Below are 24924 nucleotides of genomic sequence, written 5' to 3' on the forward strand. Positions count from 1 at the left end.
ACTCCATCCAATTGTACCACTTTTTTTGCCTCTTTACATTTATTCTGATTATGCCACTTTCAAAAATGGCACTTCTGAAATGTCTGCCTTCTTCCCTTAACTGAGGTTCCCCCACTTCATCTCCCTCTCTCCCAGAACCATGACAGGGTTCCCTTTGTCAACACTTTCCACCCCACCAGCCTCTGCATTTAAAAGGATCCTCCACCACCATTTGTGCCAACTCCATGATGTTACCATGAAACACATTTCCCCCCACCCCCATCAGCATTCTGCAAGGGCCATTCCCTACATAACACCGTAGACCACTCCTCCATCATACTCAACTCCCCACAGTACTTTCCCTTGCAATCACAGAAGGTGCGACATCTACTCCTTTGCCTCCTCAGTATTCAAGGCCTCAAACACTCTTTTGGTTAAGCAGTGTTTCACTTGCACTTCTTTCAAATTTGGTCTATTGCATTTGCTGCTCCCAATATGGTCTCCTCTACATTGGGAAGATTAAATACAGACTGTATGACCGCTTTACTGACATCTTTGCCCAGACTACAAGCACTTCCTGTCACTAGCCATTTCAGTTCAGCACCTTGCTTTCATGCCCTCATGTTCATCCTTGGCTTGTTCCAATGAAGCCCAACGCAAACAGGAAGAGCAGCATCTCATCTTCCAATTAGGCAAGTTACAACCCCCAAGATACAAGATTGAGTTCAACAACTCAAAGCTGGTACTAACAAATGCCTCATATAGATGTTTTGTTCATCATCTTGGTTGTTCAAACCATTCATAATTTTAAAAATATCATGACTGCTTTAACTTACCAATGATGGTCTTTGTTTCCAAGTCTTGGCAATGGATTTCAGAATGTGTCTGTCTACCAAAGTCACGACACACATTTATTTTTCTTTCAGCATGGGGGGCTGTCACTGCCTTCAACCGTACCTAAGATAGATTGCATTCTCTTAATTAAATGATGTCTATTCATAAAATTTAATTCATTCGTGGGACATGGACATCGCTGGCTAGTTAGCATTTATTGCCCATCCCTAGATGCCCGAGGGCAGTTGAGAGTCAACCACATTTCTGTGGCTCTGAAGTCACACGTAGGCCAGACCAGGTAAGGAAAGCAGGTTTCCTTCCCTAAACAGACATTAGTGAACTAGATGGGTTTTTTCTGACCAAAGGTTTCATGGTCATCAGTAAATTCTTAATTCCAGATTTTTTTTATTGAATTCAAATTCTACCATCTACCATGGCAGGATTTGAACCCGGTTCCACAGAACATTATCTGAGTTTGCAGATTAACAGTCCAGCAATAATACCACTAGGCCATTATGAATTATGAAGGGAGACTACATAGACTGTATAAAATACAGCACAGACATTTTAAAATACAGAATATGTCCCTCAGTTTCTAAACTTTGTTCTTTCATTCTAAGTCACAGCTAAATCACTGAAAGAAAGTTTCCTCTTTAGTAAGAGATATGGGATGGGAAATTGGATTACATTGTGCATTCATTTTTGAGTGCAAAATGGATGCAACAAACCCCTATTTCAGGGTCCCTAGGAAAGCTGAAAAACATTCAACCCAAAATTGGGTAGGGCCATTTTCCAAGTGTCCCTGGTAGTTACCTAAACCTGTCATTTGGTCCCCTAAATATATGAATGACGTAACACCTGTTTAATCCCCTCAAAATTTTGATACTGATGAGTGTTGGAACTTGAGATAAGCAAGTTAGCCTAAGTTATTTAGGTAGTATTAGATTGTTAGGTTGGAAAAGGGCCATTGAAACCCAGGTAGCAAGCTAAGGATGCATACTGGACACAGGCAAAGACAGATGTACTGAATGTACTAGGTCCCTTTACTAGAATAAGATAGACACAAAGAAAACTTTTTGGAGGTAGGATTTTACATGGCTTCTAATGATTATCACCAGTGTACTACATACAAGATTCACTGCAGCAACTCAGTAAAGCTCTTCCAACGGTACCTACCAATCCACAACTTCTACCACCAGGAAGGACAAGGGCAGTAAACATGTGGAAACTCCACTGCCTTGGTGAGAATACATGTATTCTGAATTAATCACAGCCAGTCAGAAAATAACTACTCATTAAATGTGATGATCTAAGAGGCTCATAGGATTCAAATCCAATCAATTTCAGACCATGCAAATGTGGAGTCTTTATAAATGGATCCACCCTGGTTCAACAAAAAGTGCAGGAGGGCATGTCAGGCATCTCCATGCATACCAATGGTTGCAGGCTAGTGATTGGTTTAGTGAATTTTGATCCACAGTGACAGTATAAAGAAGGGGTTGTTGAGTGAACATGTGTGTGGTTTTGCAGTTGCTTAGCCTTTGCATAAGCCTATTCATACTATGTCAATTCTGAACCCTGAAGAAATAAAGAACTTTTCTTCATAAAATTATTTACATCATTACTTCAACAGGCTTATCCCAGCTTTTGAAGGGGTTATCTATAGACATTAAAGGAGCAGGACAGGTATTGGGCTAGTCCCATTCAAAGTTCTCAGCAGTCATTGTGACAAACAGCTAGCATTTAATTTTTTTTGTGAGTATTTTTTAAATTGTAAAAATACTCCCATTTGGGGACTCAGTCCAATTTTGGCTCCATGCTGTTCCAAAAAAACTTAATTTGTTAAGTTTTTGCAATTAAGTTTCAAGGATTCCCAAATGCTTTCTCTTTTAATGTGCTTGATGTCAAAAATGAGCATATTTCACCTAACTGAAAGGCTTATTTTATGTTCCCCTCCAAAAAAGTATGCATGTATTCCTTCATTAGCTCTCAAATTGCATAGGATCTCTTGCTGTGCCAACTTTTAAAGGTTCTAGTGATTGAATAAGCATAGAGAAGCAAATAATTGATGGGATACAAGACTTCAGTTCCAATCTTGTCATATGAATGTTATTTGGGGAACCTTGAGCTGAATAATTTATACTGACTTCCTGGAACATTCTACTCAATTGGCTTTAGGGTTCATAACTGTTTTAAAAAATTCTTTCATGTGGGTATCACTGGCCAGACCAGCATTTTTTGCCCATGAGTAGGTTGTGGCAAGCCTTGTGCTTGAACCTTTGCAGTGTGCTTGATACAGATGCTGTTGGGAAGGGACATAGAATCCATACAGTGCAGGAGGCAGCCATTCGGCCCATCAAGTTTGCGCTGACTCTCTGAAAGAGCATCTTACCAAAGACCACCCCCCCTCTTCCCCGCCACCCTCCGCAATCCCTGTAACCCCACACATTTAGCATGGCTAATCCACCTAACTTCTACATCTTTGGACATTGTGAAGCCTCCTCTGGTAGATGCTGGACAATAATTCATCTAGCCATGAATTATTGTCCACCATAATTCATGGCTAGATGTGACTGCAGAGCTTTGATCTGATCTGTTGATTGTGGGATCACTTAGCACTGTCTATCATACTTTGCTTCTGCTGTTGGCATGCAAGTGTTCCTATGTTGTAATTTTCCCACATTGACAAGTCACTTTAGGTATGCATGGAGATGCCTGACATGCCCTCCTGCACTTTTTATTGAACCAGGGTGGATTCTCTGCCTCAGTGGTAGAAGTGGATGGTTTACCAGAACATAGGTTAGAGATTGTGATTGAACATCATTCTGCTCTGCTGAAAGCTCACAGCCTTTCAAGGATGCCCAGTTTGGAGTTGTTCTGAATCTATTTAGCACAGTGGTTGGGCCACACAAAGCGACTGAAGGTATGCTCATTGTTAGGACAAGACTTCATTTTCACAAGGACTGTGCTGACCACCTCTAAGTCACTCAAAGTGAAACCTCATCAAAACTGAAATCATGTGTCTGAAATCAATGCCTAATGTTGTTCTGCATTCATATCCTCAACTATCCGTTTACAAGTAGGAGAATTTCTTTATCTTCAAAAGAAATCAAATTAGAATAAGGAAACAAATTTTCTTCCTTTCTTTTGGCTTACTTGGGTTTTATCTTTCTCCCTTACCCTTTAGGGATTAGAATTTTTATCATGGGTGTAAGTGACCAGCATTAACATGTCAATAGTACTGAGTTGCAGACAACTTATAGGCTTCAACTGGTGTGTTTTGAAAATGAAAGCAAAATTAAACAAAGATACTTTTTCACCATCTCTCCTTGCCCTTGTCAATTTGTAATGTTTATGGAACACAAAGAAAGCAAAGGAGAAAACTACAGGCCTGCAATTTGATTACAGACACTCAAAACCGAGAGCTATGAATTCAGGACTTTAATTGTTTAGCGTTTAGTAGAAGACCAATGGAAATGTTTAATTCTGTGTGTGGTGATTGTAAACAATGGGTTTTACCAAGATGAAATTTAAATAATGTTCCCTGTGCTCTGCAGTTTTTCCCGCATATTTAAAATTAACAAAACTCTTACCCTTAGTTGCGAAAACATGTTTGTGGATTCCGGTTGCAATGAATTGTAGTTACTGCATCTACCAGAATAAATATTAAATATTAAGAACAAACTTGTGTTTACATAATATCTTTCATATCCTCAAGATATCCCAAAGCACTTTGCACCCAGTGAATTACTTTTTGAAGATTGGTCATTGTTGTTAGAGAGACAAATGTGACAACTTGCAAAAAGCAGGGTCCACAAACAACAAATTGCATACCCAATTAATCCATCCTGTTTTAGTCTGGTAAGGGATAAATTTTGGTCAGGATCCAGTGATAACTCTCCTGCTATTCTTCAAATAGTGCCATAGGATCTCTTACATCTACCCATTGAATTCTTGTGATGTAGAGATATTGGCTCTCAGGTACCTCAGAAGATATCCATTGATACCCATCAGAATTCCAATGCAAGCATATTTCTGATACTTATGTGGGAAGTTTAAGCTTCTAATTCCCAGCTTTTCCCTGCATGGATTGCTCTGTGATTGGCCAGAACTATGCAAACTTGGGCTGATTAACCTATACGCACCCAGATTTTTACAGATTTAATTTGATTGTATACCTTCAGCAGTGAGGTCTATGAATGCCATTTGTGGGTGAGGCTTTGGTGGTCAGAAAAGGAATGGCGAGGAAGTGTTAGGAATCTCCTCTCTGCATAGGCTCTGTTCATTGTACAATAAGTAGGACGTGCCATCTCCATTCGGTTACGTTCACCTTAGTGATGGAAAGGAATAGGCATGAACCTCGGGTCAGTAGTTTTAGCTGGGGGAAGGGTAATTATGAGGCTATTAGGAAGCATAGGTTGGACTAGGAGACTACAGGGACTGGGAACGTCCGAAATGTGGAGTTTTTTCAAGGAGCAGCTACTGCGAGTCCTTGATAGGTATGTCCCTGTCAGGCAAGGAGGAATTGGTCGAGCTAGGGAACCGTGGTGCACTAAAAAAGTTGATTCGCTGGTTAAAAAGAAAAAGGAGGCTTATGTTCGGATGAGACTTGAGGGCTCAGGTAGTGCACTAGAAAGCTTTAGATTGGCTAGGAGGGAGTTGAAGAGTGAGTTAAGAAGGGCTAAAAGGAGACATGAGAAGACTTTGGCTGATAGGATTCTCCTTAATCCTAAGGCGTTCTATAGATATGTTAAGAACAGAAGGTTGGTTAGGGCAAGATTAGGGCCAGTTACAGACAGCAGAGGGAAGTTGTGTGTGGAACCGGAAGAGATTGGAGAGGCATTGAACCAATATTTCTCTTCGGTGTTCACGCAGGGGGACATAAATGTAGCTGAGGAGAACACTGGGTTGCAGGGGTGTAAACTAGACAGTATTGCAGTTCATAGGGGGGATGTGCTGGATATTCTTGAGGGTTTGAAAATAGATAAGTCCCCTGGGCCGGACGGGATTTATCCTAGGATTCTCTGGGAGGCAAGAGAGGCGATTGCAGAGCCTCTGGCTCTGATCTTCAGGTCGTCGTTGGTCTCAGGTATAGTGCCGGAAGATTGGAGGATAGCAAATGTTGTCCCATTGTTTAAGAAGGGGAACAGAGACTTCCCCAGGAATTATAGACCAGTGAGTCTTACTTCTGTTGTGGGCAAGGTTTTAGAAAAAATTATTAGGGATAGGATTTATAGTTATTTGGAGAGTAATGAATTGATTGGAGATAGTCAGCATGGTTTTGTAGCGGGTAGGTCGTGCCTTACGAACCTTATTGAGTTTTTTGAGAAAGTGACCAAAGAGGTGGATGGGGGTAAGGCAGTTGACGTGGTATATATGGATTTTAGTAAGGCGTTTGATAAGGTTCACCATGGAAGGCTTCTGCAGAAAATGCAGATGTAGAGGATTGGGGGTAATCTAGGAAATTGGATCAGGAACTGGCTAGCAGTTAAGAGACAGAGGGTGGTGGTTGATGGTAAGTGTTCGTCATGGAGTTCAGTTACGAGTGGTGTGCCTCAGGGATCTGTTTTGGGGCCACTGCTGTTTGTAATTTTTATTAATGATCTGGATGAGGGTATAGTTGGGTGGATTAGTAAATTTGCTGATGACACCAAAGTCGGAGGTGTGGTAGATAGTGAGGACGGGTGTCATAGTTTGCAGGGAGACTTGGACAGGTTGCAGAGCTGGGCCGAGAGGTGGCGGATGGAGTTTAATGCGGAGAAGCGTGAGGTAATTCACTTTGGCAGGAATAACAGATGAGTCGAGTATAGGGCTAATGGGAGGACTCTGAATAGTGTAGATGAGCAGAGGGATCTAGGTGTATGTGTACATAGATCCCTGAAAGTTGGGAATCAAGTAGATAAGGTTGTTAAGAAGGCATACGGTGTCTTGGCGTTTATTGGTAGGAGGATTGAATTTAGGAGTTGCAGCGTCATGTTGCAACTGTACACAACTCTGGTGCGGCCGCACTTGGAGTATTGTGTGCAGTTCTGGTCCCCACATTATAGGAAGGATGTGGAGGGTTTGGAGAGGGTGCAGAGGAGGTTTACCAGGATGTTGCCTAGTATGGAGGGGAGGTCCTATGGAGGAGAGACTGAGGGATTTGGGGTTGTTTTCGTTAGAAAGAAGGCGGCTAAGAGGGGATCTTATTGAAACATATAAGATGATTAGAGGTTTAGATAGGGTGGACAGTGATAGCTTTTTTCCTCGGATGGAGAAAGCTAGCACGAGGGGGCATGGCTTTAAATTAAGGGGGGGTAGTTATAGGATGGATGTCAGGGGTAGGTTCTTTACCCAGAGGGTGGTGAGGGATTGGAATGCCCTGCCTGCTGCAGTTGTAAATGCACCTAGTTTGGGGGCGTTTAAGAGATCCGTGGATAGGTTTATGGATGGAAAGGGATTGGTTTAGGTTAGAGGGTCATTGTTTTTTTAACTGATCGGTGCAACATCGTGGGCCGAAGGGCCTGTTCTGCGCTGTAATGTTCTATGAGTCTCATTAAAGACAGGAATCACTACAGTCCCATGATTTCTGACACTCCCATAGTTACCTTTCTTGGACTGTACTTGTCTGACCCATGGTTTGCAATCACTGAGGCTTGCTGGGAGAAACCTGAACACCTGCTAACTCCTAGCTTGGATGCAATGCCCGATAGAGGCTGGAAGTGGAGGTTTGGCTGTTCTCGGAGAGGAACAGCTCCTCAGGATCTGGTTCTAGACTGGAGTGCGACCGGGGGGAATGTTCAGGAAGTGTTTACAATGGTGCAATGCAGCAGCAGAAAGCTTGGCTTTTGAGTCAATCTGTGAATGGAAAAGCTCTGTAGTTTAGTTGGTATCTGGAAAATAAAGATGGCTTGCACATGAAACATTAATTTTTCACTTTCAAACGAGGATTCATTTGTTGGGTATTCCTAATATTTTCAGATTTTAGGAACCAACAATTATTTATTTGTAAGTTACAGCCCTATTTTAAATAACAAATGTAGAAACTGCACATCAATTAAGCTTACTGGTTTTGTTCCGAATGAGACTCTGTGTTTTGGCTTGAAGATTCCGAAGAAGTGGAGGGCCTGGAAGCAGGATCGAGACAGTCATCTCCCCGGGAATGACCTGAAAATTTTAAAAGATTGATCCCATTTTTGCTCTGCGGAGAGCTTTGTGATTGTGGAAGCTTCGAGTCACTTAAAGCTGGAAGAGAAACAGGCAGGTGGAAATTGCATTGATGGATTACAAAACTGTCTTCATGATTCACTGTGAACGTAAAGTGTTCTTCCCCTCATGGAATTAGGCATAAAAATTCTATTAAATTGTAGTTTAAACAACCTATTATAGCAGTGACTAAACACAGCTATTAGCAATAATGCATGATCTTCAGATAACTATTGTATAATAGGTAACATCCATTAAGAATTATACATTACTAATCAGAATTACATAACATACCTATTATATATAAAATGGTATGATGTCAGCATTTTCAAAAGGTACTGCAGCAGCGGATGATTCTGTGAGCTGAACATCATATCGAACAATGGTAACTAATTGCATTGGGGTACCTCCTAAAGTTATGTGACAACTTCAACTGGATCCTCTCATCATAGGACAACCCTCTCATCCCAGGGACCAATCGACTGAGCCTTTTACTGTACTACCCAATGTAAATTGATCTTTTGTTAAGAGGAAAGGAACCTGGGTATCATTGCTCTTAAGTCATTGAAAGCTAATATGCATGTGCAGTGAGTAATTAACATGTTGACTTTTATTGCAAGAGGAATTGGGAGTTTTGATGTCTTGTCGCATTTGTAGAGAAACTTGTTTGGATGCACTTGGAGTTGTGTGTACAGTTTTGGTCCCCTTACCCAAGGAAGGATATACACGTGATGAGGAAGTGCAGTGGAGGTTTAACAGACTAATTCTTGGAATGGGAGAGATTGAGGAGAGGGTTTAGAAGAAAGAGATCTTTCCACTCCCCCAAATCTTTAACGAAAAGATTACTAATTAGGCCTGTCACATTGCGCAATAATCAATTTAAGAATGAGGGGTGATCTCAATTAAACACACAAAATTCTCAAAGGACTTGAAAGGGTAGATGCCAAAAGAATGTTTGACTGAACTCGATCTAGAACTAGGACCTGAGACACAGAGAAATTTCTTCACTCTAAGATGGGGATTTTTTGGAATTAGGACTAGAGGGGTGTGTGGGCTCAGTCATTACGTATGTTCAAAACAGAAATTGAGAGATTTCTAGATACTAAAAATATTGAAGGATAAGGGGATGGTGTGGGGAAAATAGCATTGAGGTGGAAGATCAGCCGTAATCTAGTTGAACAGTGGAGCAGGCTTGAGGGGCCGAATGGCTTTCTCCTGCTCCTACGTTTGTACGTACTGTGAAGAAGATGCATAATATTGCCAAATTGCCCAGGATAATTTATTCTGTTGATGCCTTTAAGGGACTAGGGTTTACTTTAGCTAGTCTCCTTCATTTTATATTTAGTAAAAACTCTTGCAAACTGTTTTTATATTATTGGCTTATTTCTTCTCATTCTATTTTTTACCCTTTTTAGGGGCTTTTTCTGTCCCCCTTTGGTGGTTTCTACAACACTCCCAATCCACAGGCTTTGAGTTATTATAAGCCTCTGATATAATACTACCTGTAATTTCTGCACTAAAACTACAAATGTATTCTTGTCGACTTTGTGTTTTAATGGAATGTAATTTTGTTGAACATATTGAATTGTTTCTTTAGTTACTACCACACCTTTCACTCTATTTACCCAATGTTAACCATCTCTCCCCTCATACCTATCCAATTGGTTTTGTTTAGGTTTAAGATGCTTCCAGGACACGTTTAAACTTAATATGCAACTCAATTGTATTACACAGTTACTCACACTGCCCTCGCACACCGCCCCCACCCCCCACCCCCCCACCCCACAAAATTCTTTAACGAAAAGATTACTAAATAGACCTGTCTCATTGCACGGTAATAAATCTAAATTAACTTTATTCCTACAATAATCCAGTCGTAAAATATGGCAGATGCTGAAAATCTGAAATATGAAAAACTTCTGGAAATATTTGTGCAGGTAGCATAGAATAGAATAGAATCCCTACAGTGCAGAAGTTGGCCATTTGGCCCATCGTGTCTGCACCAACAATCTCACCCAGGTCCTATCCCAATCACCCCACCGCTAATCCTCTAATCTACACATTCCAGGACACTAAGGGGCAATTTAGCATGGCCAATCAATCTAACCTGCACATCTTTGGGCTGTGTGAAGAAACCAGGGTACCTGGAGGAAACCCACGCAGACATAGGGAGAACGTGCAAACTCCACACAGACAGTGACCTAAGCCGGAACTGAGAGGCACAATGCTAACCACTGTGCCACCCCATCTATAAACAGAGATAACGTTTCAGGTATGTGACATTTTATCAGAACTGAATTAAGTTAGAAATGCAACAAGTTTTGAGCAAATAAAAGCAGGGTTAGGTAGGGGGGACTTTTATTTCTAGTTGGTTCCACAACATGTTGTTCATAATGTATACGGCCCTTAATCCTAGACGCCCCAATCAGCAGAAATATTTTCTCTCCATGGATCCTATTTAGTCCCCCTTAATATCTTGAAAACTTTAATCTTTGCTTATTTAAATTCCAGGAAATACAACCCTAGCCTGTGTAATCTCTCCTTGGGGTTGTTGGCACTGTTTTTGTGTTCTAATTTGTTTAATTGCTATAAAACAGAGTAAATAGGCACAGCCACATTATTATGCGTTTTATGGAGGTATTAACTACATGATCCATTATGAATAGTCAGGATTTTAGTGAGCTTATATTACAAGATCCAACACTTGGGGTATATCATATTCTACAACCCAGCATGAATACAACATACCAATGGTTCGTTCACAACTCTTATACTTAATCTGCCATTGATTTCTACAGTCCACTCATATTACCATTAAATTATAGTACAAAGATAAAGTATCAAAATAACAATTTGGAGACAAGATGCAATTAGGCTCTCGCAATCTATTCTAATCATTCAGTGGTCTACTGAAGCTCTTCCAATAGCTTTATTGCTATGAACATAGTGACCATATCAACATCTCCCAGATCATTAGGCACACATCAGCCTTCCGATCAGCAGAGATACCATTGCACAAGTGGGCCTATGTTCAACCAAGTGCAGTTTTAATTCCTTCCATCACACCTTGCTCCCAGCCACTGAACAGGAACCTAGCTAATAACATCATCGGAAATTTGGCTAAACCTACCAGCAAGGGTAAGATTAACTTTTCCCATCCCCTAACCAAGTAAGGATAAACCTTGCCTTCCATCAACACTCCTGAGGACATTATCACTACACCATCGAGAGAGAAAAAAAAATTCAGCCTTCGTCTCCACAAACTAAGCAACAAGCCCCCTGGGATTAATCAGGAGGTCAGTGGAGTAGCCAGGTGATCGGGTTGGATGGTCACTGTGGTAATGGGGGAGGAGGGCAAAAAAAAAAAAATCGCTTGCGGATTTACCCAGCTGTTTACTATGCTTTAAAACTGTCTAACATTCCCAGTATAAGTCCTGTCCATTTAGCCCAAGCCTCCAAGCTCAGAGTCAGAGACATTCTTAGACAGCCTCAGGAAATCAGCCCTTTGAGAGTTTAAACTTCCCAGGAATTCCCACATACATCTGTCATGACTTCTGCATGGTCCTGATGCGCATCTCTCAATGTACGTCTGGTCACCAGTTCAGTTTGGGCCTCTATTTTGTATTTCATTGTCTCATCAACTATATAACATAAAATCCTTCAGTTCCCCCAAAATTCCCCCAATTGCACTGTACCCTGCAATTATTTTACAGCAAAAATTCTCCCCATTGACAATGAAGCAAAATAAATTCCTAAGATTGTGATCTTGACAGTTCTTTACCCATAAAGCCACCAATTCTATCATCCACTACACATCCTGACACAATCCTTGAAGTGATCAATATTCTCAACTCCAAAGTATGCAATCCACTTGTCTACATAGGCTGTTCAGCTGTGGCCTGCATCTCAAACCAAATGTAAACATTGGATATGCATGTATAACAGAATGCAAGCATACCCCTAATCCCAAACTTTGCTCTTAACTCTATTCCATATAGAAAATAAAATTAACCATTTTCTTCCATCTGCTTTGAAGATTTCCATGTGTGATTAAAGCTTCTGTTTAGAATAAAGCTCCTATCTTAAAGTAGGAAAGTTTCCCTGTTAGAAAACAACTTTCCAAATAAGCTTTGTACATTAATCAAACAGCAAATGAAATAGTGTCCAGTCAAGTCTGTCCTTAAAGTATTTAAGTAACACCTAGACATTTAGTTATCTAGGACTTTGGTTTGGTTTAGGGAGGTCAGACACTATTGGATGGAGTTAGTCAGGTTGACAGAGGCTGACCCATTGGTTAAAGAATCAATGGGGAACCCATGGGTTCTCTTTCACTCCTGTCAGTCCCATGGGGGAGGTCCAAAGGTGTCAAGTGCCTTTCAGGCACATAAGTAGCTACTGTTAGGTTTTCCTGTTGAGGACCTTACAGCTGTTTGTTCAGAGGCTGGCAGCTCCACATCACTGTGAGCAATGCTAAGGGAATAGTAGCAGCTTTTTATTTATTTGTATATGGAATGTGCACATTGCTGGCTTGGCCAGCATTTATTGCCCATCCCCAACCGCTCTTGAGAAAGTGGGGGTGAGCTGCCTTCTTGAAACACTTTTGAAGGTACACCCAGCGCTGTTAGGTATAGAAAGCCTTCTGAACCTTAGACTACACTGAGAAAACCAACCCCTCTCTCAGTCTGCTACTCATTGTGAGAGCGAGAGCGCGAGAGAGCGAGAGAGAGCGCGAGAGAGCGCGAGAGAGCGAGTGAGAGATCAACAAGCTGAATCTCTTCAGGTCCAGTTCCTCATGTAGTACTCAAACTTCCCTGGGCATATGCAGGCTAATCATTGCTTAACAAAACATTTCAAACTTTCCAACACCCAGGGGGTCTGAATCTTTTTATGCATGACTGCATTTGATTAGGTTAATGTTTTATTAGCTATACAAAAAAAGTGACCTTGATGAAATCTATACTTAAAAAGAGGGACTGTCCTAAAAAAGCCAACTGGTTTGATATGAAATAAACTAATGAATTCAAGTGATTGCAATAATAGATTTAAATAATAATTCATACCACAAAGAAATTTCAAGTAAAGTGACTCAGCTAAGAACTCGGACATTTTCTAACACATTTGAATCAGAAGATCAAATTACTACCACTTAAAGCCAGTTCTGGGAAGTGAGGTGGCTGAGTGGAAGTGGAAATGGCGGAGAAAGAGTCACTGGTAAGAAGAACATCGAATAAATGTTCAGCGAGTGGCTCCTGATGCAGGATGCAGACAGGAGCAATGATCCACACAGAACCAGAGGGCCTTTCCAGACAGACATTGCAAAGTCAGTGGAATCATTCCACAATCCATGCTAGTCCGAGAACTAGAATGTAGTGCCACATGAATTTTACCCTTGCAAAACAGTAAAAGGAATTCATCTTCAAATGCCATTACCTTTGAAATAAACTTCACTAGTTTCAGATATTGCTCAAGTCACTGCCTCCTCTCCTTCACTCACCTACCATATCACACTTCTGTACCTTTATCTCATGCCAGCACACTTAACACTGCTGCAAGTCTTAGGAATGTTCTGAGGTGAAGTTGAGATATCGGAGGGGGCACACCAACAAGTCTCCAAACAATCCATCTAACTAACCCTTTAAGCACTGCTGACCCTCACATGTGGCACAGCCAGCAGATTACACACTAAACTTATTAGCCAACTCAGTACCCATCAAACTAAAGTGGAAGCAAGTCATCTGAAGTCAAGTCATCCTGAATTCCAAGGGACTGCCTAAGGAGAGGGGGTATGCTAATATTAAGGGACAATGGAGAAGCAGGAACAAGCAGATGGGTCAGCAACATCTTGTGATTTGTTAATATCAGATCGGTCAGCATTGTGGAGGCATGAAAGTGCCCCCCCCCCCAATCACCGTAACCTGCACATTTAGCACAGCCAAGCCACCTAACCTGCACATCGTTGGACTGTGGGAGGAAACCAGAACATCCCAGAGGAAACCCATGTAGACACTGGGAGAACGTACAAACTCCACATAAAGAGTTACCCAAGGCTACAATCGAACCTGGGTGTCCTGGTGTAGCAGCGCTAACCACTATGCTACAAAAAAAGAGTAAGACTTTCCTGATAAATGTGATAGTTGTGACCAGTAAGTTCCTTCATTATGAAATAGGAATTATTACAATTCATTTAAGTATTATGTTAGAGAAAAATGACAATTTGTTTCTGAACAAAAAGATGGAAAAGCTTGGTGTTAAACTACTATCGAATATTGAAAATATTAGCTTACATGTTCATGCTGAGACAAAAAATCACAAACTATTCTCTGTCTCTATCAAGTTTAGATCATAAAAGATGATTTACTAACCTGTCCTGTTTTTCTTTCTCAAACTCCGGGTATGGGGCATTTTAAGTATCTTGGTTAAGTCTGTCTGATCCTTAAATTTTGCATTCCTTATTTCTTCAAACCATTGACCCGTTACACCTTTCAACCATAATTTGTCGTGATTTGTGTTATAGAGATCCCTAAAAATGAAACCAACCATTATTAATATTACAAAGAAAAAAAATTGCACCAGGCATTTAAGCGATCTTTCCAGAAATGTGAAATATTTCTATCAACCATGTCACCATCATTGTGTTTCAACAATTCTTTATGTTTCTGCGGATGTAGGGTATCAGGGAATAACTCCGTTTCACTATTACTAACATCCAGATAGCATCAGAAAACTGATATGTTGATATTCAAATGACTTTCAGAGCTTTTGTTCCATGCAGTAGTAGACTATATTGAGATAATACTTTGGTGATAGTTATCACAATGCCATCAAATGTGTGCAGGATATTGTTCATATCAGAATTATGGACAGTTCCTCCAGTATCAGAGGGACACATAAATATTCGAAGGCTAATATAATTGCACTCAAACAATGACAGGCAATTGCATTTGACTGCTCCAGCACAGTCATAATATACTATACATTTATAGTAATATAGAACAGAACATTCATAATATAAAAAGAAAACAATGCCAATGTTTGTTGTCATCCCATTTGTTAAGACTCCCTATGACCTAAAAACAAATTTTTCCTTGACTTCACAGTGCAGTCAGAAATATTTTACTGTCCTGCCCACCATGTGAATTGTAGCGGGCGAGGGGAGGACCATAGAAAGGTCTGTTGACCTCAAGCAAAATTTTCCAGTTTCGGAGCTTGTGGATGGCAAATCCTGCCCTCTCAATATGATGAGATGTGCTCTCCCAACAGGACACAAAGATGCTGCTGGCAACAAACAAATTCGTGGATGACAATCTAGTTTAACTGAACTCCGCCTAACTCTTACCACCTGCAACTGTATGAAAATTAGTACAATAACTAGATACAAGTCCACCCTACAGTGTGCAATTTGTCAATTATATGTATTCCTCCTTATCTGTATCGCCTTCATTAATCTGATTGATTGTCACACAAGCTCTCTCTGATTAGCTCAGTGGCACATTTACAGCACTGAAAGATTAATAGGGAGAATATCCACAAGGGAAGAATATTCTTCACACCTTGCCCAGAGTTCTAACTTTGAGTTTTGTGTTATGGCCAGCTGGATTGATGTCCTTTTCTCCTTTGTTGCCATTTTTTAAAATGCAAACATTGCTCTTTACATAATGTGATTTACAGGGTTCAAATTTGCAAAATGACATTTCTGCTGCATAAAAGTGCTCACTTGTTAATTTGCCAGTCAACTTTTTATGCTGAACTTGTATTCTTAATTTCTTAAATCAAGGAAATCACTCATGGAATTCAGTACTCCAGATATTGTAAGGTTATACAAATAAAAGTCTACTGGACAGAATATAAAAAGGAAATTTGAACTAAATAAGCAAGACAAAACACTAAAGTGAGCATGTCCCCACCCAGTCTCATTAGACGAAGGGAAGTGAAAAAGAAAGCAATTCTTCACATGTTCTCCTGAATTTAAATGGTTTTTGCTACCAAATTTCACCATAACAAAAGTATACTTTTTCCAGAAATGACACAAAAGCAAATTAATTTAAAAGTTAATGAAGGACAAAATGAGAAAGATTCAAATTTCTCCCTGCCGAGGTAATCGGACAGCAAGAATGACGTTCTTATAACATGGTGTTTATAACATAGTGCAATGTCCCAAGGTGCTTCATGGGAGCTTTGTCAAACAAAATTTGACTCTGAGCCAGTCGGGGGGGGGTGTGTGTGTGTGTGTGTGTGTGTGTGTGTGTGTGTGTGTGTGATATATATATATAAGGACAAATTGCCAAGAGATTGGTCACAGGAGGCAGATTTTAAAACAAAAATCGTAACAGTAAAGACAGTTACAGGGGTTTAGGGAGACAGAATTCTAGGTGTTATAGGCTTAGGAACTGACAGCACCAATGCCAATCGAAGAATTTAATTGGTGAAATTAAATCTGGTGAAGTTCAAAGACAATAACATAACATTATACAGTGTTGACAGGTTATGTTCTGAAAATTATACCTCTTTTATCCCAGTAGCACATGAACTGTAATTTTCCACAGAACATTTGAGTTACCATGCCAAGTTTCATGACTTCAGACGGGCTATGTTCCCACAGTCCACACTGCCCATACAAGATAAATTCAAGACAGATAAATGCTTTTTTGAATCATTCCAGTCAGTTTCCGCTCCTACTATAGTTCTGAAATGGTCCTAGTCAAAGTCACAAATGACATCCTTTGCACCTGTGACCACGGTAAGCTAACTGTCTATGTTTGGGATTTTTTGGCTCATTTGCCCCAAATCCAGCCCAAGGTCAACCGACCTTTGCATGATCCGTAGTATCCCGCCCACTGGACGGGATAAGCTGGACGGAAAAATTCCGCCTAATGCGTTTGGTGCTTTTCTGAATGAACCTTCTCCATTTTGGTCAATCACAAATCAGGAGCTCCCATTAGTCAGCATGAATATTTGACTGTTTGACCCTTCAAGGATACTCAAAGCATTTTCATTGTCCTCCTGGGAGTCATCTGCTGCAACTAAGTTCAAAATAGAGCAATTATTGCAGGGGTCTGGTATCAGGCATACAACCAATAACAACTCTCAACTCCGTAAACTATTCCACCTGTCCTCCTTTGAGATGTTCTTTGACTGACTATTGGTTACCTGCTTTAATATCTCCTTCTGATAAATGCACTATATATTAGTGCAAGTTGTTTTTAAAAATAGCTTTGTCCCATTAGCTATGGCAGATCAATTCATGTGGGGCAAAATCTTAGACTCAGGAAACTTCAGACATGCCACATTTGCTGCATTTACTATTCAAGGACCTCGGTCAGCCACCTCAGTGAGCTATCACGTTGGAGGCAATGATGAATTTCATTGTCTATCTTCATTGAGAAAAAGCTCCCACAATTTGGAAAACATCTATACGTGATGATGGAAAGGGTTCATTCGAGAACACGTTGGGAACATGTAGAAATCAAGGATCACATAAACCTGCAACCAACTCGTTGACCAATTCCTTCAGGCACTATCTGCCCCATATGTGACACAGTCTGCAGAACATCCATTGGATGTTTACAAGACTCCATCTTGTATGTGTCAACAGACTTAACCGAGACAGTGGCTGAGCTGTGTCAACTGTTGTGGATAGATGTCCGGGAAGGTTCTTTACCTCCCTGTGAAGGTTATATGGCACTGTCTTATGCAATAGCATCCATCTGGGCCACCTGAATGTATGCCATACAAATAAACTAATCTGTCCATATAAAACAAAAGATTAAGCCATGCTTACCCTGGGAAATATTATCATATTACATTATGGAATCAGCCATTTTGTTTCTTTAGCAGTTGATTATCTACCTTGTAAAAGGATGATGCCAGTTGTTCATGTGTTCAACTTACAAGGAAATAACTTTTAAAAGTGTAATTTCAATGGACAAACAGAAATACTTTACAAAAAGTAGAATTAGTTTCTGTTGGTCTTGAAGAGAAACTTCAAGGAGCATAATTTTAAATTTAAATAGTATGTTGAACTATTCCATTCCCCTAGCAAGGGCATGGGGTAGCAGCTGGTTTGCTTTTCTCAATGCCAGGTCCCTCGATGAGGCAAAGTACCTTTGAATGAGAGAAGCCCCCTCACTCTCTGGGAAGCCCCTTGGGAATGTGCAAGCAAACATACCAGGGTTTGCTTGTTGTGCTTTCTGCATGCTGAGCCCCTTGCCCACTATTGGGTTAACAGCAGTGGCAGGATGAGGTCATGTGGGCACTAATTGCCCATTTCAGCACCTCAATTGGCAGCTGGGCAGGAAAGCTATCAATAGGCCTTAGTACTCTGGACTTAATTGGGGTCAAGGCAAGAAGGTGGTGTTGCCCCACCCACCATCCTCTCACCCGTTTGAAGTGCTGTCACCCCTGTGACTTATCTCACCACGGGAGAGGGCACAAGATTCTGTCCATTGTTTGAAGATTATGTTGTTAAAAACTAGTAGAGTGTATTTTGCACTTGTCAATATCAAACTTACAAGCACAGGACTCTGCACACCCTCAAGATAAACACTAAGTAAAGATCAACAATTTAAAAAAAAAATCAAGGCGGCTCACACTTGAAACATTCACTGAATCCTTAAACTACACACACGATAGCACTTCCACCAGCAGCTTGGCATCAGCATCAATACCATGAGATCAGTGAGACAGCACTGCAGTCTCCTCAAAGTGAAATGGTGTAAATCTGGGAGGAAGGAGCATTGAAATGTACATAATGCCTTCAACTGTGCAAGCTGTCATTTTCTGACCCCCTACATGAGCAATGCAGCTACCCAATAACTGGCCTGTGTGAATGTTCCTTAACATCGAGGACTGAAGGTCAGAAATGAATTAGTAAAGCATTACTGACAAACTGGGCACTGGAAGCCTAGGGTATTTTTTGTCACATGTTCTAGAAACAACTCCATAATCAAAATACATCACAAAAGATGCAATTCTGACAAAGCTCATAATCAAAGACACATTTTTGTTTTAAAACAAAAGCAGGGGGAAAAAAAAAGGAGAAAAATCAGAAAAAGGAGTGACTCCACCATCACCAACAACAGCAGGCTACAATAACTCATGTTTCAAATCATGAATCCAGGTAAACAACATCCTCATTTGGAAGCACTGATGATGATAATAACTGCACATCCTAAGCACTGTATTGGCTGTAAACTTTGAGATGATCTGGAAAAGCACGTGTCTAAATGCAAATCTTTCTTTTTTCTCCTGGAAGTGACATTGGATACATAATATCTGTCCAAACATGGGGAGGCACACTATAACAGGATCCAAATGACAGGATCACAGCATGTTGTGTATGTGCAATGTTCTGAGCCACTAAACTGCTCGGGATGAACCTCAACAAAGACCACTGCCTTTTCTTCCAGATCTTTTCTGCAAAGATACATTCCAGGATGGGCGGACATTAATCTCTTTCTGAGAAGACTATCAAAGTTATTTGTCAGAATGCCTCATCCTCAGAAGTATCAAGACTGTAGTAAGATGATCCAAATCCAAAATGTTAACTCCGTTTTTCAAAGATTTATCTTCAGACCTGCCAGGGGTTTATGCAGCATTTTCTCTTTTTACATCAAGACATGGCTGGACTGGAGGCAAGAAGGGCCCTCCCTGTCAGATCCTTTTGGAGTCTCACCCTCTCAGCATGTTGCCCCCAAAGGGGCTGCATTGGGGAACAGACTCTTATCCACCTCCTTCCGGAATATGTCTTTACTGAGACGGTCTGGAAAGTGATGCAGTGGTATTCGTCAAAGGTCATCTTGTTCCATGACACAGCCCTCTCTGCGCTAAGGGCTGTTCACATACTGTACAGCTCTCGAGAATCATCAACTTGGTGAAAGACATTCTTTGTTGAATGTGACTGAGCAGTGCAAACTGGCACATTCCGAGGTCCAGGACTGTGTGTTGAGGGACACAAGTTTGAGGCAGCCGATGCAAAGGCATCTTAGGCCTTTCAGTGATTGTGAAAGGAGGCAGACAGTGAGGTAGTGGTGTTGTCACTGAACTAGTAATCAGAGGTCCAGGACAAGATCTGGAGGCCTGCGTCTCCAGAGCCACAGGAATGTGACTGGCTCCTAAATGGAGGGTAGTTATGGATGCTGGCCCAGCCTGTAACACTCATATGCCATAAACATTTTTTTAAATTAAACGCTGGAAAATGGGTGAATCTCCTTAGGCTAGGTGTAATGATTATTGTAAGTTGTAAATGAGTAACGTAGTTTTGAAAGAAACATAGTTGGTTTGTTTACAAAATGCCAACTTTGAAAGGTCTTCTAGATATCATATGAAGAAAGTATACTTTTGGAAAGAAAATCCCCGATATCCATCGTTATGGACTGCCAGGGAGCAGAAGTTCCCCCCCCCCCCCCCCACCCCCGATACGTAGAAGTAATTGATTTTTTTAGCAATTTACCATAGTAATATCGCTATGAAACAGAACTTAATATGGGGAAGGTATGGTTGGCACAAATCTGCAACCAGTCCAGAATATTATCTAGCTGATATATTGGGTAGACGTATATTTCCCTAATTCAAATGTTTATCCACGTAACTGTCTTTTTTTGAGTTGCAAGGTCCGCATTCTGGAAACAGTGGCTGTAGGAATTAGTGACGCTGCTTCACTGATTTTATGGCGCTCGGATGAGGAGATCAAACACTGGAGGAGTTGGTTAGTGAGAGGAGAGAATTGAAAGCACCCAGCAGCAGTCATTCTGGGCACGGAAACTTGTCTTGCGTAGGCACACTCATCGGGAAGTATGTGGAAAACAGGCGAAATATCTCCTAACCCATAGTTCACTCAGGTGGAAATTGGTCAGAGTGGTGGCACTCTCAATGTTAGTACTTGCTTATTGTTTGTATTCGTATAACTTTTTTTTACGATAATGATAGTTTGCCAAGTCCTCAAGATTAAACATTTCCTTTATAATTTTGCTCTGTAACAGTTCCACCACGTTAACTTTCATGGGTTATGGGTAACTCTATACTTTCGGCGCTTGTGTTTTGTGCCCTTACCCTTTCCAGTTTGTTAGTATTTTGTTAAATGTTTTTGTTTCTGCTCGTTTCCGACACCAAAGCGGACAAAAAAAATCACTCGATTTCGAAATAAGAGACTGAGAATATTAAAATCGGGTAATAAATGTATCGCTGCATTGTTACAGTATTTCTAGCATGCTTTAAAAAAGTAACCAGTTTACTTCACAATCAAAAGCATTTTTGAGACAATTCCTGGCTCCGCATTTCAACAAGGGTCAGATACGGCTGTCAATATCTCCCGACCAACTCAAGTAATTGAACACAGACTAGTTTAGTTACATACTTCAACCTCTCATTGTTCATCCTCTGAACCGCCTTATCCCGCTCCAGCACCTCCAGAATCGCATTCACTTCCTCCTTGCTCAGGAAACTCAGATCCACCGAGTGCTTTGATTTGGGCGTCCTTAAACAGCAAGACATCGCCTCTGAATCTCGGTAGCGCTCAAACCCCGGGTGAAATTGCTGAGCTCTCCAGGGTCGGCGGCCAGTGAGAGCAGCGGCTTCAGCCGGCGGCAACCCAGTGAGAACCGCGCCTAATGAGAGGGAGAGCCGCCCTGATGGACATGCCCCACCGACAAATCACCACCGCTCTGAGCCAGCCACCAATCAGCTCAGGAGGAAGGCTCACCTTGACAAGGTGAGTTCTCTGGGACAGAGCCGGGACTAACACAAGTAGTAACTTCGCCTTGTGGGTAGAGAGAATACCCAGTAGCTGCTAAATAAAAACAAAGTTTAAACTCCCCTTTCTATTGTTCCCCTCTGTCTGAAAATGGGCACAAGTGCAGCAATGTAATCCTTGATCCCCAAATACACAAAATGAGATAGCATTTTAAGCACAAAAACAGCAACAGATTCCGACCAATGTTCATGCTCTACAGGAACCTGCTTTCATCCGACTTCACTTCAACTTCTCAATATAACCGTCTACTTTTTTCTTCCTCAAGCATTTAACTAGTTCCACATTTTTTCTAAGGCTTTCTAACATTTTTCGAAGATGTAAAGTTCGGATTTACTAGTGATAATCTATACTCCTAGTTTTGAACAAATTGGAACATTTTCTCCATCCGATCAGATAGATGCCTTCATCCACGTTTGTCAGGTCAGGAAGTAATTCAACGTCTTTGAAATGCGGTGCTCGAGGTGGGGTCCTCAGGACAAGCTAATTGGGGAAAATAACAAACGAAGAAGTGCTGAATGAGGCGGCCGAAAAAGTGAGCTCTTAAATAATATCAAAAGGTTTCAAATGGAGTTCTTTGGACGTGCCACCCACGCAGCTGGAAATGACAAATCACCAGCAGAGGGATTAATGGGAGAAGGGCAAGAGGCCAAGTGAAGGGAACATCTAGGGATTAAGACTGGTTCAAGCAGAGCTCCAACAAGATGGTCCAGTAATGCTATGATCGGAAAATTTGAAGTGGTAGCTAAATCACTGTATGACAACTAGATGACGACAATCAGGTCACCTTTCAGTCTGATCTGTCTCTTCAATTTTATTTGATTTATTAAATTTTGTTACTTTTCATTGTGCTAATTTGGTGATTAAGGACGTTTAAAACAAATTGGCGAGCCTTATCTGGCTAATTATGATGCATATTATCCAAGTATCAACGAGTCACATCGTTAAACTTAAGTTGCTCACGATGTATAAAATTGATCATACTTAAAAAGAAGAAAATTTGAACTAAGGACATTATGGGTAACCAGAATCTTATAAAAATAATCAGAGATACATTCTATTCAAAGGGAACAAAAGTTCCCTACATTGTGACTATTGATGTTTATTCACACTGTACGAGCTTTAACTTATATAGTTATATGTAGAGTATCACATTTGCATTGTATTTTTGTCGGAACTGGTCATCTATATAGCAATTTGGTGAGTACGTAACCAGAAACCATTCCAGTCCATAGTGTATATATTTGTTGTTTATTACACATTTGTATAATTGCTTTATTCAGAGTGTAAATAAAGGAGGAACCACAAATTATATCCTTTTGGTTCCAACATATCTTTAGTTAAAAATATTTTCCCATTTCTCTAACTAATTTTAAAGTTTCATCTACTAACCCACCTACTGATGGCTTGGCATCAAGAAGTTTCTTCCCTGCTGCCAGACTTTTGAATGGACTTAACTCATTAAATTGATCTTTCTGTACACCCTATGACTGTAATACTACATTCTGCACTCTCTCCTTTCCTTCTCTATGTATGGTATGCTTTGAATATATAGTGTGTAAAAAATATTTTTCACTGTATATCAATACATGTGACAATAATAAATCAAATCTGTTAATGGTAGCAGTTTAGGGTGGGAGTAAACCTTCAGTACAACTAGCCCACCCCATCCCTTTAGTGCATTTCTAGTAAAAAACTAAAATTTGTAACTTCAACTTGCTTTCTTCCCTTCAAAAAAAATTCAATTAGGGATCTTTTATTCAGATTGCTAAAAAAATCTCAATTTTCTAATTTGTGGATTGGACTTGCAGTTTGTATTAGTTATTGTTTTCTAGGAGTGTTCTCAACAAACTTCAAAATTCATGTTGGTGATGATTAGGAAATAGAAATTGCTAGATGGAAAAAAGTCCATCCAGTTTGCCTTCTGCATTCCTGCTAGTCACATTCAATATGTTTCAACTTGAACTTGGTGGCTGACATCTGAAAAAACCTTGCAATGTCACACACCTTCCCCCTGTTGTTGCCAAATGCCAGCTGAAACAACTGAAACTACTTAGTTATATATCAATAAACACTGGGCTATGGAATGCCTTTCTAAATTCTTCGAAAAGGCTGCACACACCACAGAAACAAGATAATCTGATGGCAGACACAACCTCTATATTCTGTTTCAGTTTGAGAAATTAATCCTTAAAAATCATGACAGTCAAGACAATGGAACATGTGGAGCAAGGTAAGATTAATCTCAATTTAAACAAGGATGATATCCTTCTTAATACTTTCTTGTTCCCCCTTGTAAATAAAAATTGTGTTCTGTTAGTTCTAGGAAATTAGAATTTCTTTTTATTTTGGGCACCCAACGTCAACATCAGGAACAGTCAATTTATTTACCCAATGTGTTAGTTATTTCTGAAGGGGAGTCATATTGAGTTCAAAACATTAACTCTCTCTCTCCACAGATGCTGCCAGATCTGCTGGATTTTTCTCTCACTCCCTGTTTTGAAATGCCAACATATTGATCAGGGTGAACGATTAAGAAATAGTTGGGACTAGGAATCAGAAGACACACACCTGGCAGCCCAAACCAGGTCAGTATGTCACAACACCTGAAACTGGGCAAATCATAGAATGATAAATGATTGGGTTAAATCATTACCATTGTTTCTATTGATTTTTATAAATAGGTTATAGGAAAGGATTTTAAAAAATTAATTATTGAATGCAGGAGTTGCTGGGCTTTTGAATGGCCCACTAGACCATTTCAGAGGGCAGTTAAGAGTCAACCATATTGCTATAGATCTAGTCACATGAAGGCCAGACCAGGTGAAGATGGCTGATTGTGTTCCATAAAGGACATTAGTGAATTAGATAGGTTTTTAAGACAATTGACAAAAGTATCATGGTCACCATCAGACTTTTACTAAATTCAAATTCCATTTGCCATGATGAGATTTGAACTCAGGACCCCAGAGCATTCACCTGGATTTCTGGATTACTATTCCAATGGCAATACAACTACACTGCTACCTCCCACCTTTCCCTTCAAAATAGTTTAGTACAGGTGAGATATTTGGCCTAAGAAAACTTGGAACCATCCCACAAATTAACTTTCATGGAAGGATGGGTTGATGGGAGGGGCATCTATACATGTTGCATTGACTGATGTGATGGTGCTCAGGGCA

General features: G+C 40.5%; 1 protein-coding gene across 4 annotated transcripts in view; it reads right to left on the reverse strand.

Annotated features, from left to right (window-relative positions):
- Positions 1 to 24924, reverse strand: part of LOC145349031 (uncharacterized) — a 63105-nt gene that overhangs the window by 11056 nt on the left and 27125 nt on the right. For 3 of the 4 annotated variants that reach the window (XM_080197272.1, XM_080197271.1, XM_080197270.1), the window contains 4 exons: positions 14361 to 14518; positions 7860 to 8037; positions 4407 to 4464; positions 816 to 936 (listed from right to left, as the gene is read on the reverse strand). In XM_080197272.1, the coding sequence (XP_080053398.1) occupies positions 816 to 936; positions 4407 to 4464; positions 7860 to 8037; positions 14361 to 14400 (397 nt within the window). In that variant the 5' untranslated portion in view covers positions 14401 to 14518. Of the gene's footprint in view, positions 1 to 815; positions 937 to 4406; positions 4465 to 7859; positions 8038 to 14360; positions 14519 to 21349; positions 21504 to 24924 lie in introns of those variants that run through there. The other variant, XM_080197269.1, reaches the window with a different exon arrangement.

This window comes from Carcharhinus amblyrhynchos, chromosome 10, assembly GCF_965287045.1.
Source record: "Carcharhinus amblyrhynchos chromosome 10, sCarAmb.v2.hapA, whole genome shotgun sequence".
NCBI lineage: Eukaryota > Metazoa > Chordata > Chondrichthyes > Carcharhiniformes > Carcharhinidae > Carcharhinus > Carcharhinus amblyrhynchos.